The sequence below is a fragment of the Macrobrachium nipponense genome, chromosome 4, assembly GCF_015104395.2.
Source record: "Macrobrachium nipponense isolate FS-2020 chromosome 4, ASM1510439v2, whole genome shotgun sequence".
Classification (NCBI taxonomy): Eukaryota; Metazoa; Arthropoda; class Malacostraca; order Decapoda; family Palaemonidae; genus Macrobrachium; species Macrobrachium nipponense.
In genome coordinates, this window is record NC_061100.1 from 132,699,549 (window position 1) to 132,714,588 (window position 15,040).

At 38.0% G+C, this 15,040-nt stretch overlaps 1 protein-coding gene across 2 annotated transcripts in view; it reads right to left on the reverse strand.

Annotated features, from left to right (window-relative positions):
• The window catches only part of LOC135211184 (zinc finger protein ubi-d4 B-like), a 227,435-nt gene that overhangs the window by 136,738 nt on the left and 75,657 nt on the right, over positions 1-15,040 (reverse strand). For both annotated transcript variants that reach the window (XM_064244399.1, XM_064244398.1), the window contains exons 3-4: positions 8,644-8,780; positions 8,341-8,448 (exon numbers count right to left, since the gene is read on the reverse strand). In XM_064244399.1, the coding sequence (XP_064100469.1) occupies positions 8,341-8,448; positions 8,644-8,780 (245 nt within the window). The remainder of the gene's footprint in view (positions 1-8,340; positions 8,449-8,643; positions 8,781-15,040) is intronic.

The window sequence follows — 15,040 nt, forward strand, 5'->3', positions numbered from 1 at the left end:
AGCATTGGAGCCCTGTAATCAAGCTCTCACCACCATGAAGAAGCAACGGCAGCAGTTGCCAATCACAATGTTCATCACACAAACGAAGAAAGACCCTCCAAAGCCTCCCAAATCGCCTGAAGTAGTGCCTCTTGAATCGCCTGAAGAAGTGCCTCCCAAATCACCTGAGTCACTGCCTCCCGAAGCACCACCTGAAGGTGAAGAGGCGCCCTCAGAGGATATGTAACTCCTCTGCTTAGCTGTGCAGTCATATCTTCATCGTCATTCATCGGACTGCACGGCTAATTCATCATCATCATCTTTAATCAACATTCATCTCTGGTGAGTACCTGGTTTACATATGTTGTACTAGCGTAAAACAATTGTTTAATGTTCATACAAATTTTGTTCTTTCTCTCTATCGCTTGTGATTTCACATACAATTGTTTCCCTTGTAAAAAGAAAATGGATGTCTCAAATAGTAACAGTATGAAAGAAAACGTGCATGACTAAATACTTATGGGGCGACTGAATTATTTTCACATACTTAACTAAGTCATGCAGTACGTACATAATACGTATGTATTTATGTATAACCATAAAATGTAAGATTTACTTTAAAACAGTATTAATAATATTTCAAAGATTAATATGAACCATAATAGGATGTTTTATGTATATTTGATGAAGGATGGTCTTTTTAGGGATACTTTGATGTTTGCATGTTCAGGACAGGAGTTTATGAGCATTTTTAGAGGGGTTCCAAACATTCGCGGATTCTAACTATTTGCAGGGGGGTCTGGTACGCATCTCCCGCGAATACGGGGGACCACTGTGCATAAAGGCTATTATGACCAATAAGTTTGTAAAAACTTTTTTTTGTAAAAACAGAGTATTTTTTGATGGACAAATGCCAGTCAGAAAATTAACGAGCCATAAGTCTTGTACTTCTTATCCAAAATAAGGGAAAAGGCAGTACAACTTAATACTACCACTTTGCAAAATAACTAATGTCAAAGGATTATATAGGCAGCCCTCGGTTAGCGGCAGGGGGCCGTTCCTGGCTGCCGACGCTAAGTGATTTTCGATGCTGAGCGATTTTAATGCCTACGGCCGCCGCACACCTTCTTTCAAAATTCTAGACCAGTTAACAGCACCCTACACCAGTCAAACGGCGCCTTAATCCCGCAATGGGGCACTAAGTAAAATTATATTTATGCAGTATAGATCTATAGAATTTACTATACAGTACAGGCAGTCCCTGGGTTACGACGGGGGTTCCGTTCTTGAGACGCATTGTAACCCGAAAATCGTCGTAAGCCGGAACATCATCACAAATCCTAAGAAAACCTTACTTATAATGCTTTGGGTGCATTAAAAAGTATGTAAACTGCATTCTTATTGCCTTTTTCATAAAAAAAACCTTGAAATGTTGATTAGTTTGCATTTTTGGTGTCATATTTCTTCTGCCAGATGAGCGTTGTAGGCATCATAACCCTGGAACATGCGTCGTAACCCTGGAAATAATGTTTGATGAATATAATTGAGAAGCGCCTTAACCTCGAAACGTCGTACCCTGAACCTGTAGTAACCCGGGGACTGCCTGTACATTATAGTATTATAAATACTGTAAAGTGAAAAAAACCTAGCTTTAATCCTTTGGGTGTCTAGAGTATGTAAAGATATAATAAGGTGTTATAAAGTGTACAGGTAGCTGTAGTATTCAAGTTACGATAATCCGATTTTATGAGAGACCAAATTACAATAGCCTAACTTTATCCCATCTTCTAGTTACATAAGTTCAAAAACAGCAAAAGAGAATGATGAAAGTATGGTTTTAACGTTATTCTCGTTGCATAAATGTGTAGTCATGAACAACCGAACGTGAAACTTTTTTTTCTTTAAGTACAACCGAATTTGATAACATCCGTTTGGCTTGTATTTCAATCATCGTACTATAGTACACTATTACCACAGTTGTTATAAACGAAGTTATGTAGAATAGAACAGATATCTTAATGTAATAACTTTATTCGCTATAGATCAGAGCTCAATATAGATCGAAGATCAATATAGATCAAAGATTAATCGGGAAATATGATGTTAAATTTAAACCTATTTATAACTGAAGCTGAGAAAACTGTTCAAGCTGCTAATGACTATTATCGTGCATCAGCAACAAGGATAAAATTCCAGTAAACGTATGCCATCAAACACAACCGTAGATAAAATTGAGATAAAATAATTTAAATCAAAACTACTGGGCTTGAAAGAACACATTTTAGTGTTGGTTTCACGCCGATATAAGATAAATAACATAGAGTTCGTATTATGATGATATAAAGGAAAATTGCGAATGGAATCACTTAATATTTTTACGCAATAAACATGCCGCCAACGTAATCTGTTAACGAAAAAAAAAAAAAAAAAGTTCACAATTACAACGAGACATATTCAATTCATATTTCCACCTAAAAACACGTTGTATAAGGAAAAATAACCTTGTCTCATATAAGTCAAGTATCTAGATATTTGTTTATGCCAACTAGAAGCAAGAAAATCAGCTCAGAATTGCGTTAAATATGGCGAAACAAACTCGTAGTTGCCATCAGCTGATTTGAAACCAAAACATTGGCCGCTCCGCAGAATACTAGCTTAGATTTGCCGTAGTATTTTATAATACAATAATATGAGAATACATATAATATTACTGGATACAGTTAAGTAATGTATAACTTTTTAAAGGATTTATGGAAAAGATGCATAATTAATAAAATGACACTATGAATTTTTCGGAACAGTAGCGGACAAGAACGAACATGAAAAATCATCCCCTGACAACGTGGAGGGTAGTTACAAAAGCTGCCTTAATTCGTACCGAAAAAACATCCTCTGACAACTTGGAGGGTAGTTACAAAAGCTGCCTTAATCCGTATCATATTTATGTACAAAAATAAAAATACCCTATATGTAATATATTTTAATACACATTTTAAACATAAGAGCATGAACATTTATAAAATCGACACATCGATTGCTAAATTTGCACTCTTTTTAACTATTTTCAGAAAAGCGACAGGCAGCTGCTTACAAGACTGAACATGAAAAAACATCGTAGTTGATAACGTGAAGGGCAGTTTCAAAAGCTGCCTTAGTATCATATTTCTGTGCAGAATTAAAAATACCCTATACATAATACATTTGCATACACATTTTAAACATTAAAGCATGAACATTTATAAAATCGACACATCGATCACTAAATTTGCACTTTTTTTAACTATATTTTTGGAAGAGTGGCAGGCAGCGGCTTACAAGAATGAACATGAAAAAACATCATATTAGATAACGTGACGGGCAGTTTCAAAAGCTGCCTTTGTATCATACTTATTTGCAGATATACAAATACCTATACAAAATACATTTTCATACACATTTTAGACATAAAAGCATGAACATTTATATATCGACACATCCATAGCTAAATTTGCACTCATTTAACTCTATATTTTCGGCACAGAACAGCGCCAGAGGCATATATTTTACCCTAATACCTATGTAATATCTCTCAATACAATTTTCTAACATCATTTGCATAACCTTTATGGGCTGAACGGTATTTCTACAAATGTATGTATTTGTTAGACATAATGGCGCTAATGTCGCTGTTGACCGAAAATTGTGCTGTAAAAATACCTTAAAATGCCTTATTTTTTATTGAATATTTTTTATGACAGCCGTAAAACCGATTCGCCGTTGAGCGATTGCGCCGTTAACTGCGGGCCACCTGTATACATAAAAAAAATGCTGTTATGTTAGATTGCGGGACATCACTCAGAAACTCATTTCTCTTAATGGGGGAAAGCTCCGGATGCCGCAGCAGACAGAAGGATACATCAATCTAACAGATTATGAACATACCCCGGACCAGGATGAACTGCTACGGTTAGGCCTTAACTGCCATATTATCTCCAAACCGAAGCCCCTTGAGAAGAGACTAGAGGTCGAGTTGCTTGATTCGATACAACAATATGAAAGCTGCAATCTCGTCCGCACCACCGACTCCTTGCAGCCCCTCCCTGCTTGCAGAAGCCCTCACGGAACGCGGCACATATAATAGTGGTATCCTCTCCCGTGAAATGAAAGCAGCAGCAAAGGCCCTGCGTCAACGAGAAGACACAACTGTGCGCTGGGCAGACAAAACAGCAGCCTTCGTTCTGATCAAGACGGCGGAGTACCACCAGAAGTTGGATGCCATCTTGCCTGACAGTACCAAGTTCGAGCGCCTCACTAAAAACCCCACAGACGAAATAAAAAAAGAAGTCAATGACATCATTAGCAGTGTCAATGCAGCCACCAATGCCGTGCACCTCCCACCCATCATCGGAGATTACAGCCTTGGCTATCTGTACAGCAACGTAAAATCACACAAAAATGGAAACCCTATCCGCCCCATCATCAGCCAGACACTCGCCCCCACGTATGGACTGGCCAAGCGCCTTAAGGGGACCGTCCGCTATGGCGGATGACATGTCAACTTGAAAAAATAAAAAATCGAGTTATTACTTGTATCTATGCAGAAACATGCCGTGCATGCTTTCCAGAAGTTTCAGCCAATTATTTTCACAAATAATGAAGATATAGCGGTTTTTAAATGATGACGTCATCGTAACTGCGTCGTCTGTATGACTTGAGTTTGACAGAATCGTTTTTGCGTGTTTATTTTTGCATATATACAGCGATTTTATATAAGATTTTTTTTCGAAATTCTCATACATCTGGTAGCAATGAAAGGTAGTGTGACACTGGGTGAGAAGCGAGCTGCTCAGAGCGGTTATTTATAGGCGAGACTCGGAGAATGACTCAGTTACGCCACAGACGTCAAAGCAGTTACATGCACATAGGCACTTGCGTTTGGTTACTAGCTATTTACGTTGTTTTTATAACTTCTTAGTGAACTTATAGCAATGCCGAAGTTACCTAAGATCAAGAAGGCTACTCAGCAACTATGGCTAGCAAAATTAGCGAAGGCCAGGAGTGTGCTGAAAGAAAAACACGAAAATTAATTGTTTTCAGCTGCCCTCATTGTCTCATGTCTCGCCGTCAACATCATTATCTGGTGTCACGCTGAGGGTATTAACAACACTTTTAGGGGTAGGACCATGATCCTTGATGTAGAAATCAACCATAAAAGTACAAATAAAGTAATTATAATAATGTTGTTTTGACTTTTATAAGAAAAAAGCGAAAATTTACATGGCAAATCTTTGGGAGCTCATAACTCACAAAACATACTTATGCGCATGTCGGTAACCATTACTCGGTTATTTATTATCCAATTTTAGAGAGAAAGATGTCATTGGAAAGAGGAATAAAAATCCCATAATTCTGTGTGACAGAATTTTGATATCTTTTTTCTTTTTTTTTTTTTTTAGAATTTTTTGAGTGTCTACACTGAAAAAAAAAAATTCATAAAAAATAAAAAAATTAAAAAATAAAAATTCTGTCACACAGAATTGTTCCGTATATAAAGAAGTTTTTATGGTATGATTTTCAATACAACTGATGTCATATTAGCGGAGAAAACTCTACCAATTTTTTTTTTTAAATCATGATTTTTGCTAATAAAACGAAAAGTTTTTTATCAAATGACTTGAAATTTTTATATGATGAAGGTATTATATATATCTAAAACATATATGAAAATTATGCATTTTGCGTAATAAATAACAAAAATAGACATCATAGCGGACGGTCCCCTTAATCAAATTTTGACGCCCTACGTGCCAAGCCGATATAGCCTGCGCTCTTCAACGGAATTCCTTGAAGAAATCCGAGACTCCCCAGGAACAGGCACTATCGCCTCCTTGGACGTAGAATCCCTTTTTACGAACGTTCCTGTCGATGAGACCATCAATATCATTATGGACCGTATCTACAGGGACCCCTCTACACCCCAGCTGAATATCCCAGAAGTATCCCTGCGGACACTCCTCGAGATATGTACAAAGAAGGCCCCATTCTCCACCCATAAAGGCCAGATGTTCTGACAAAAGGACAGAGTCGTGATGGGTTCCCCTCTTGTTGTCCTATTCGCCAACTTTTATATGGGCACTGAGGAAAAGAGAGTTTTCTCTAATATTAGAAAACCCCGAAAATACGCAAGGTACATCAGCGATATCTTTGTAAAGCCGAGGATGAGGAAGAGGTTGAAGCTGTCCGGCACATGTTCTAGCAGTGCAGTTCGCTGAATTATACTGTCGAATTCAGCAACGAAGGCCAGCTCCCCTTTCTCGACGTCCTCGTCTCCAAGACCGACGATGGCCTAAAAACCTCCGTGTATACAAAGCAAACAAACTTAGGGCTTTGTCTGAATGGCGACAGCGAATGCCCTGTGCGGTTCAAGAACACCACAGTCAGGGCCTACATTCGGAGGGCCCTTACTGTTCTTCCTGGCAGGACACTCACAAAGAACTCGACCAAGTCACTCAGATGCTCGTTAATAACAGGTATCCGAATCGACTTGTTGATAAAGAAGTCCGAACAGCGCTGGATCGGTGGTACGGCGAGAGTGAGAGACCGAAGCCCCACCCCCCATGAGAAGATCAAGCTGTATTACAAAGCAAGAATGCACACACGTCACCGTGAGGACGAAGATGCTTTGAGAAAAATAATTAAAGAGAATGTGACCCCTACCGAAGCCGACAAAGAACTCGAACTTGTAATTTATTACCAAAATTGACGTACCCGGGACTTTATTATGAAGAACAACCCGACCCCCCCAGCAAGAGACCTCTTGAAACAGTCTAATGTAGTCTACCAATTCTTATGCCCGGTCCGTGGATGTCCCGGCTCTTACGTTGGTATGACTTCTATGAAACTGTCCAAGAGGATTTCCTGCCACGTACAAGAAGGAGCGATTATAAACCATATCATGACAGCACACCAGGAAGCTATCTCCCACGACGGTATTATCAAGAATATAAAGATAATAGGGAGGGCTCCTGACCAGCGACGCTTGCGACTGCTCGTGGCACTCCTCATACAGCAAGAGAAGCCCTCATTGAATACGATGCAGGAAGTGCTCTTCCTCCCCACCCACTTAAGGAGACCTATGTGTATAAATAATACAAGTAATACCAGACTGAGTGACACCCCCGATCAAAGAATACCAGATGAGACTAGCAGCCCAGCAGCCAACGACATCATAAACCGTCGTGACACAACGCCCAGGGAAGCCATGCCCCAGCCTCGACGGTCTGCTAGGCTGCAACATCGCGACCTTAAACGGCGAGAAGCGTCTTGAAGAAAACTTCCTTCAACCAATGGCGGGAGCGCATTGCGCCACAAGCCAATGAAAACGCAGCTAGCGGTTGACCCCTCTGCTGACCTGCCGCTATATATTGAGTAGATCTTGACAGCACCAACTGTCTGCTCCGATCCACTGCCGTGATCATGCTCGGATGATACCAAGAGAAACGTTGACCACTTGATTAACTTATATTTTGACATATCTGTTCATTTACTGTGACAAATAAATAAATTTGTAACCATTATCCCTGAAATTGACTCCTCCTGATGAGTAATATCGGCGCATACTCGCCAGTTGTAGTAGAAGAGAGAAAGCTATTATTAGAGTACCATAAAAATCTCTCATCTCAGTAAAAGAGAGAGAGAGAGAGAGAGAGAGAGAGAGAGAGAGAGAGAGAGAGAGAGAGAGAGAGAGAGAGAGAGAGAGAGAGAGAGAGAAACCTGGAGTTCGAAAGAAAGACGTGTGAAGACTGGAATTTCCTTCATTCTTATATAATTTTTAAAATTTATAAACTAAAATATTACTAATTTACTGTAGTATTCTTTATTGAAGTGATTGCTCTTTACATTAATATTAATATTTGAAAATTAGTAAATCATTATCATACAAAAAGCATACATCTCTGTGAGAGAGAGAGAGAGAGAGAGAGAGAGAGAGAGAGAGAGGAGAGAGGAGGAACTGTGAGAGAGAGAGAGAGAGAGAGAGAGAGAGAGAGAGAGAGAGAGAGAGAGAGTATTATTATTATGTGATATTTAATCTTATTAAACTTACTAATAAAGATTTAATCAATGCTAATATTTTAAAATTAGTAAATCATTTTTGTATCATAAAAATATATTTAGGCATGAAAATAACATCAAAATACACTAATTAGTGATTATTTATCGTCGGAAAATCCCGCGAATAGGCGAATTCACCGCAAATAATGGGTAGATATGGTCCAGAGAAAAATCCGCGAATCAGTGAGTCCGCGAATCCGCAGAACACGAATACGGGGGCCCCACTGTACTACATATACACTCAATATTACCATAAATGCAAGCACTTACCACTGGTACCACTTTCTCAGGTGGAGCAGGTTCTTCCTCAGCTGTAACAATAGCTGCTGGGTTTTCCACTGTTGTGATTGTGTGTTCATCTGGATCTGCTTTAGCAGCCTGTAAAGTAAGAATAAACCACATTCATCACACACGATTATGAGAGATTGAGAAACAACATCTATACTACGAAAGCCATACAACCTTGACCCCACAAACTTTATACGTATATCAAGTTGTCCGAGAAGCAGAATTAGTCATTACAATATGACAATAGTTTAAAACTTGGTTTCATAATACCAATCTTGATTATACCTGCATTAGGGACCCTAAGTATGAACGATGTTGTGCTCTCCATCTCCGTGCAGGGTAAGTATATACCTGACCTTGAAGAATTCCCGGCATACGATGCTTATCACTGACGAACAGATGGCAGTGGCGTTGAGCAACACCTGCAAGTATAAGAACTATACAGTTGGAGCTCCATTTGCAAGGGGTTTGGTTCTAAAACCACATCCACTCCGTCATAGGTTAACATACTTCACTGTATTGAGTACAGTGCTTACATGCATTTACATGACTATGCACATCCTCCTGCATGCAATTGGCACTATGAATCATCTTTACATGACTCATAATACCTAAAACATATGTATATATTATGTAAATTCGTGTTGTTAAAGCCAATACATTTACTAATTTTTCTAAAACAAAAACTGTCTGGACATTTTTAGTAATACGTAATGCAACCACTACCACATAACACAACTACATGCTTGATACACATAAGCACATTTCTTTCTATTCGAGATAATAGATGGCTTTGTTTAATGAATCAAAGATCAACTGAAATACTGAATACAAAATAATTATTTTAATCTTTGTGCTACCCCTAAACAAAAAATATACTACAATTATTATTATTATATTATTATTCAGAAGATGAACTATTCATATGAAACAAGCCTACAGGAGCCAATGACTTGAAAATCAAGCTTCTCAAGATTATGGTGTTCACTGCAAGAACTAATAAGTAATATGAAATACATAAAATGAGACGGTTATTTGAAAATAAAAAATAAATTAACAAATTATTGAATAAAAATTTAAAAATGTAGGTAAATTACAAAATGCAATGTGAATTGCTTTAGGGGAGTGCTGTATTGCATCTTCTCTGAATGTTTGAGGTTTCTACACAACATCCTTAACATGGTTAAATGAAGAAAATCACTAGCAGACCTGGGTGTAACACAACTGCACATGAACAGATCCCCTCAACACTCAAAATTACTGTAAATGGGAAGTCTGTCATACTTAAACCAAGTACTACCACATCCATTCACAATGATGACTGTATATATAATGTGAGGGAGGGGGTTGGCAGTGGCTCAGCCACACACTCCCCAAAAACTGGGATAGTGCTCTGTTTCTGCTTATGTACAAATTCCCAGTACTCTATAGGTGAAATAGCCCACCAATAGCAAGCACACGATCTGATGATCGAGCATGCGTCAAACTTGCACAAAGGGTTCCTAAACAAGTGTGCTTCCAGGGAAACAATGGGTTGCACATGCTCTGCCCAGCGTTTCCGATTAAACATGAAAAAAAGCTAATTATACTGCTTGGAGACACACACACAGTCTAAAGATTGGAAAGGTGAAGACACTGGGTTGTATGAGTATAGGCTTGACCAGGTGTACTTCCAGGGGAAGCCAATGAGGATGAGCTACCTGCACATCCTGGTCTTAAGAGGCCAGTAATACATAGGCTATGCCCAATATTTCTCCAAAGAAACACTGGGGGTTAGCTCTCCTCCCATGCTTCGTTGGTGAAACATGAGAAGAGCTGACACTACTGCTTGTGGGCACCCAGTCTGCAAACTGGAAAAGTGCAGACAATAGGCCATGTTGGCGCAATCAGATATATTACCAGGGAAGCAAATAACGAAGCGCCTATCCTGCTACGCTACATGCATGTAGCTGAAGCAATCCTTTCTCCTAGTAAAATGACAAATTTTTTATCAATAGGATATTTTCCAAGTGCTAACTGGTAACTGGTTAAAAACAATCAAAGTTTGTAAGCAAGGAGTCTGTGAGCATTGGCACTCCAAAATACCTGGCAGTAGCATCTGCTTGAAGCCCAATAAGACTCCTTGTGAGAGGTCAACAGGAATCCCTACTTCTTCCTCTTGAAAGGAGGGTGAAGACTAGGAGGAGGATTGGGGGTGGCCCTTCCCCTAATTGCTTAGTCTTGCTTCTCTCCTCCATGAAGTTGCAGAAGTTGATGCCTTGGTGACTATCCCATGCGATGGAATACCATCACTGGAAATTCAACAACACTGAGTTCCTGTCAGTTGCAGCAACAGCAGGTATGGCAGGCAACATTGTAAGGGTTGCAGCAACAGCAGATGTAGCAAGCAACACCATAAGGGTTTAAGGGTTGCAGCAACTGCAGAATTAAGGCACATCATATGGGCTGCAGCAACTGCAGAATTAAGGCACATCATATGGGCTGCAGCAACAGCAGATGTAGCAAGTAACACCATAAGGGTTTAAGGGTTGCAGCAACAGCAAACTTCATTGACATTATTGTAAAGTAGGTGTATGATCTCCCCCACCACTTGTGCTACCTGCCTCTCGCTAGGGAGGGAGTGTACTCAGGGAATAAGGGAGGACTTCAGCAGAGAGAAGGTAGAGGTAGGCTACAGAGCACCTCCCAACAACAGTTAATACTCCACTATGACAGCAATTACTGAAACTCAAGGGATTAATAAACAGCAGGCATCCATCTAAAAGAATACAGGGCGGGGTTAAAAGTTATATCCTAACACCCTTCACACTTACGAAAGAGAGACTTAGCAGTTATGAAAAGTGCAAAGAAGACATCCTTACATGATGACAGCCAAAGAAAAGGTGACTTGCAGTGGAGGTGATTGAAGGGTATTCCCAAACTCTTCCTATAACCAACAGTTAATGATCTTGTTCTTAAGTTCAACAACCATCCCAGCTCACACTGAGAAATACTGTAAAACCTCAACATAACAACCCTCAACTCTGTAAACTTCTATACTTATCATTTACATTTTAAGATGAAATTTTCCTAAGCTACCAGTTTGGATGAGATACATTTTTGGATAAATCTCTTGAACTGAATGGCAAGTACAAAATTATTATTATTAATAGGGCTTAGTTTTTCCAGACCTCTGAGTCTCAAGTAGACTCTTCTCAGGCTGGTTCTTTGGGATTAATCCTGAGAATAAGGATAAGAAGGAAACAAAAAATTAAATAATAAAAATAAAAAAAATTTAGACTATTTAAGAAACCTGTCTTAATTAAAAAACTTATGATGTTGTTAATTGAAAAATCTTTGCTTTCAGCAAGAACACTTCATTTTTTAATTCTGTTGATAAATTGATCTTTGTTGGGTCCAATTTGGACATTCAACAAGTAAATGCTTCACTGTCATGCGTGTTTGACATCTATTACACTTTATTGGGTCAACATGTGGTGTTGACATCAAGTGACCATGCAAGAATCTTGTGTGTCTTATATGGAGCCTTAATAGGATCACCTCTTTTGATCTTTCTTTTTGTGAGGATGTCCTCCATGCACAAACTTCAGCTTTTATATTTTTAAGTTTATTTGTGGTTGGCACTAAGGCCCCCATTCTCTTTTCCAATCTTGGTATATCAACGGTTTAATAGATGTTATGCAGTCTGACATGGGGCATGTGTAATTGTTGGAGGGATAGTGCAGGCTAATTTGGCAGCTGAGTCTGCATTTTCATTTACTTTTATTCCAACGTGTGCTGGATTCCAACATATTTCTATAGATAATCCTGATTGGAGGAGTTGATGAATTTTTATTTGTATTTCTTGTACTATTTGGTTTACTGATTTATATTGTCTTATAGCTTCTATAGCACTATGTGAGTCACTGAAAATAATAGACACACTTGCTCTTGGCTCAGATATCATATCAAGAGCCATTTGTATAGCGGTGACTTCAGCAGTAAATACTGATGATATTAACCCTTAAAAGCCTATTGGACATATTAAACGTCAACGAAAATTGTCTGTTGGATGCCAAATTGACATATGAAACATTGACGCAAAAAACTATGAAACGTTGACGCAAAAAAGTTTTTTAAAAAATTCACTGAAAAATAGCTATAGGACTACTTGGCGAAAACTTTTGAATCATGCACCTTGAGGGAGGCTGTGAGTTCACGGATCAAGCTGTTGTTTTATTTACAATCATTACCCAGGTGCGCAAGCGCAAATTTCTTTTTTCTCGCACTAAAAAGCATCAGCGACACATCTCAGAAATTATTTCGTCACTTTGACATAATTTTTGCACCATTTTATATTAGCTTTTACAGAGTTTTATAAATGAAAATGTGTGTAATTTCATGTAAAATACAACAATAAAAAACCCATGGTTGTAGGTTTTATCAGTTTTGAAATATTTTCATAAAAATAACGATAAGTGCAAAATTTTCAACCTTCGGTCAACTCTGACTCCACCGAAATGGTCGAAAAACGCAATTGTAAGCTAATACTCTTATATTCTAGTAATATTCAATCATTTACCTTCATTTTACAACAAATTGGAAGTCTCTAGCACAATATTTAGATTTATGGTGAATTTATGAAAAAAAAATTTTTTCCTTACATCAGCGTGGTAACTCTTCCGAAAAAATCAGAATTTTTTTCGTCGGATTGTCATAATGTTTGCACCATTTTATATTACCTGTTACATAAAGTTTTATATATGAAAAAGTGCGCAATTTCATGCGTAACCCATGGTTGTAGCTTTTATGAATTTTGAAATATTTTCATATAAATAACGATGTGCCAAAATTTCAACCTTCGGTCAACTTTGACTCTACAGAAATGGTCGAAAAACGCAATTGTAAGCTAAAACTCTTACATTCTAGTAATATTCAATCATTTACCTTTATTTGGCAACAAATTGGAAGTCTCTAGCACAATATTTCGATTTATGGTGAATTTAAAAAAAAAACTTTCCTACGTCCATGCGGTAACTGCCGAAAAAATCTGAATTTTTTTCGTCCAATTGTCGTAATGTTTGCACAGTTTTATACTAGCCGTTACATATAGTTTCATACATGAAAATCTGCTCAATTTCATGTACAATACAACAAAAAAAACAACCCATGGTTGTAGCTTTTATCAGTTTTGAAATATTTTCACATAAATAACGATGTGCCAAAATATCAACCTTCGGTCAACTTTGACTCTACCGAAATGGTCAAAAAACAAAATTGTAATTCTAGTAATATTCAATCATTTACCTTCAATTTGCAATAAATTGGAAGTCTCTGGCACAATATTTCCATTTATGGTGAATTATGAAAAAATATATTTCCTTACGTCCGCGTGGTAACTCTTCCAAAAAAACCTGAATTTTTTTTGTCCGATTGTCGTAATGTTTGCACAGTTTTATATGAGCCGTTACATAAAGTTTTATATTATGGAAATGTGTGCAATTTCATGTAGAATACAACAATAAAACAACCAATGGTTGTAGCTTTTATCAGTTTTGAAATATTTTCATATAAATAACGATAAGTGCCAAAATTTTAACCTTCGGTCAACTTTGACTCGACTGAAATGGTAAAAACACGCAATTGTGAGCTAAAACTATTACATTCTAGTAATATTCAATCATTTACCTTCATTTTACAACAAATTGGAAGTCGCTAGCACAATAATTCAAATTATGTTGAATTTATGAAATAACTTTTCCTTACATCCACAAGGTAACTCTTCCGAAAAAATCAAAATTTCTGGGCTCGGCCTGTGTCGCTCCGTGAAATGTCCCTTTAGCACTCATTTCTAAGGTATAAATACTATTGTTATAAATACCAGAGAAAAAGTTAAATGGTAATTCCAGAGTATTCTGGCTCGCTCACTTTTAATTTAAAGGTGTCGGTATGGTAACTGGGGCGAGTGAAACCACTACCAGAGGTCCCTTGCAATTTAGTCTCTTCCTCCTTCAATAACCTTCCATCTACAGAGGAGCCGATCTAAGCCCCACTACTCGCTACCACTATGGGCCTCGGATCTCATTCCTTTCAATAGCACAATTCACGCTGCACACGTTCTCTTTGCTTGCGATTGTGTTTCTGGAATATCCCGCTTTTTCTTTCATCATGGAACGTCAAGCTGTTGCTGCATCCAAGTTAAGTACAGGCGGTCCCCGGGTTACGACGGTTCCGGCTTACGACGTTCCGAGGTTACGACGCTTTTTCTTAAATATTCAATGGAAAATCCGTCCTGGGTTACGACGCTTGTTCCGAGGTTACGACGCTGACGCTTCCAACGCTCCGAGTTAACGACGCTTTTAAAAAACGCATGCTATGATAAAAATCCTTTATAGTTTAGCACAGTATATAATAAAAATATGTTTTTGGTTACATTACAACAAAAATTTTGAGGTTATGATGATTTTTTACTCTTTTTTTTTCCGTATTTTTTGAATTTTTTTAGTGACGCCGCATATGCGGAACTAGTTTGCGGGCGAATGAATACACTAGCTTGGGATGCGCAGTTTAAAACAGTCCAAAAGCGCAAATAATGAAAAATCATTGCTTGTTTCCAGTACATAATTAAAAAAACTAAGTTTCTGGTTAGATTACAACACAAATTCCAAGGTTACGACGTTTTGTTATGCTTTTTAACGATACC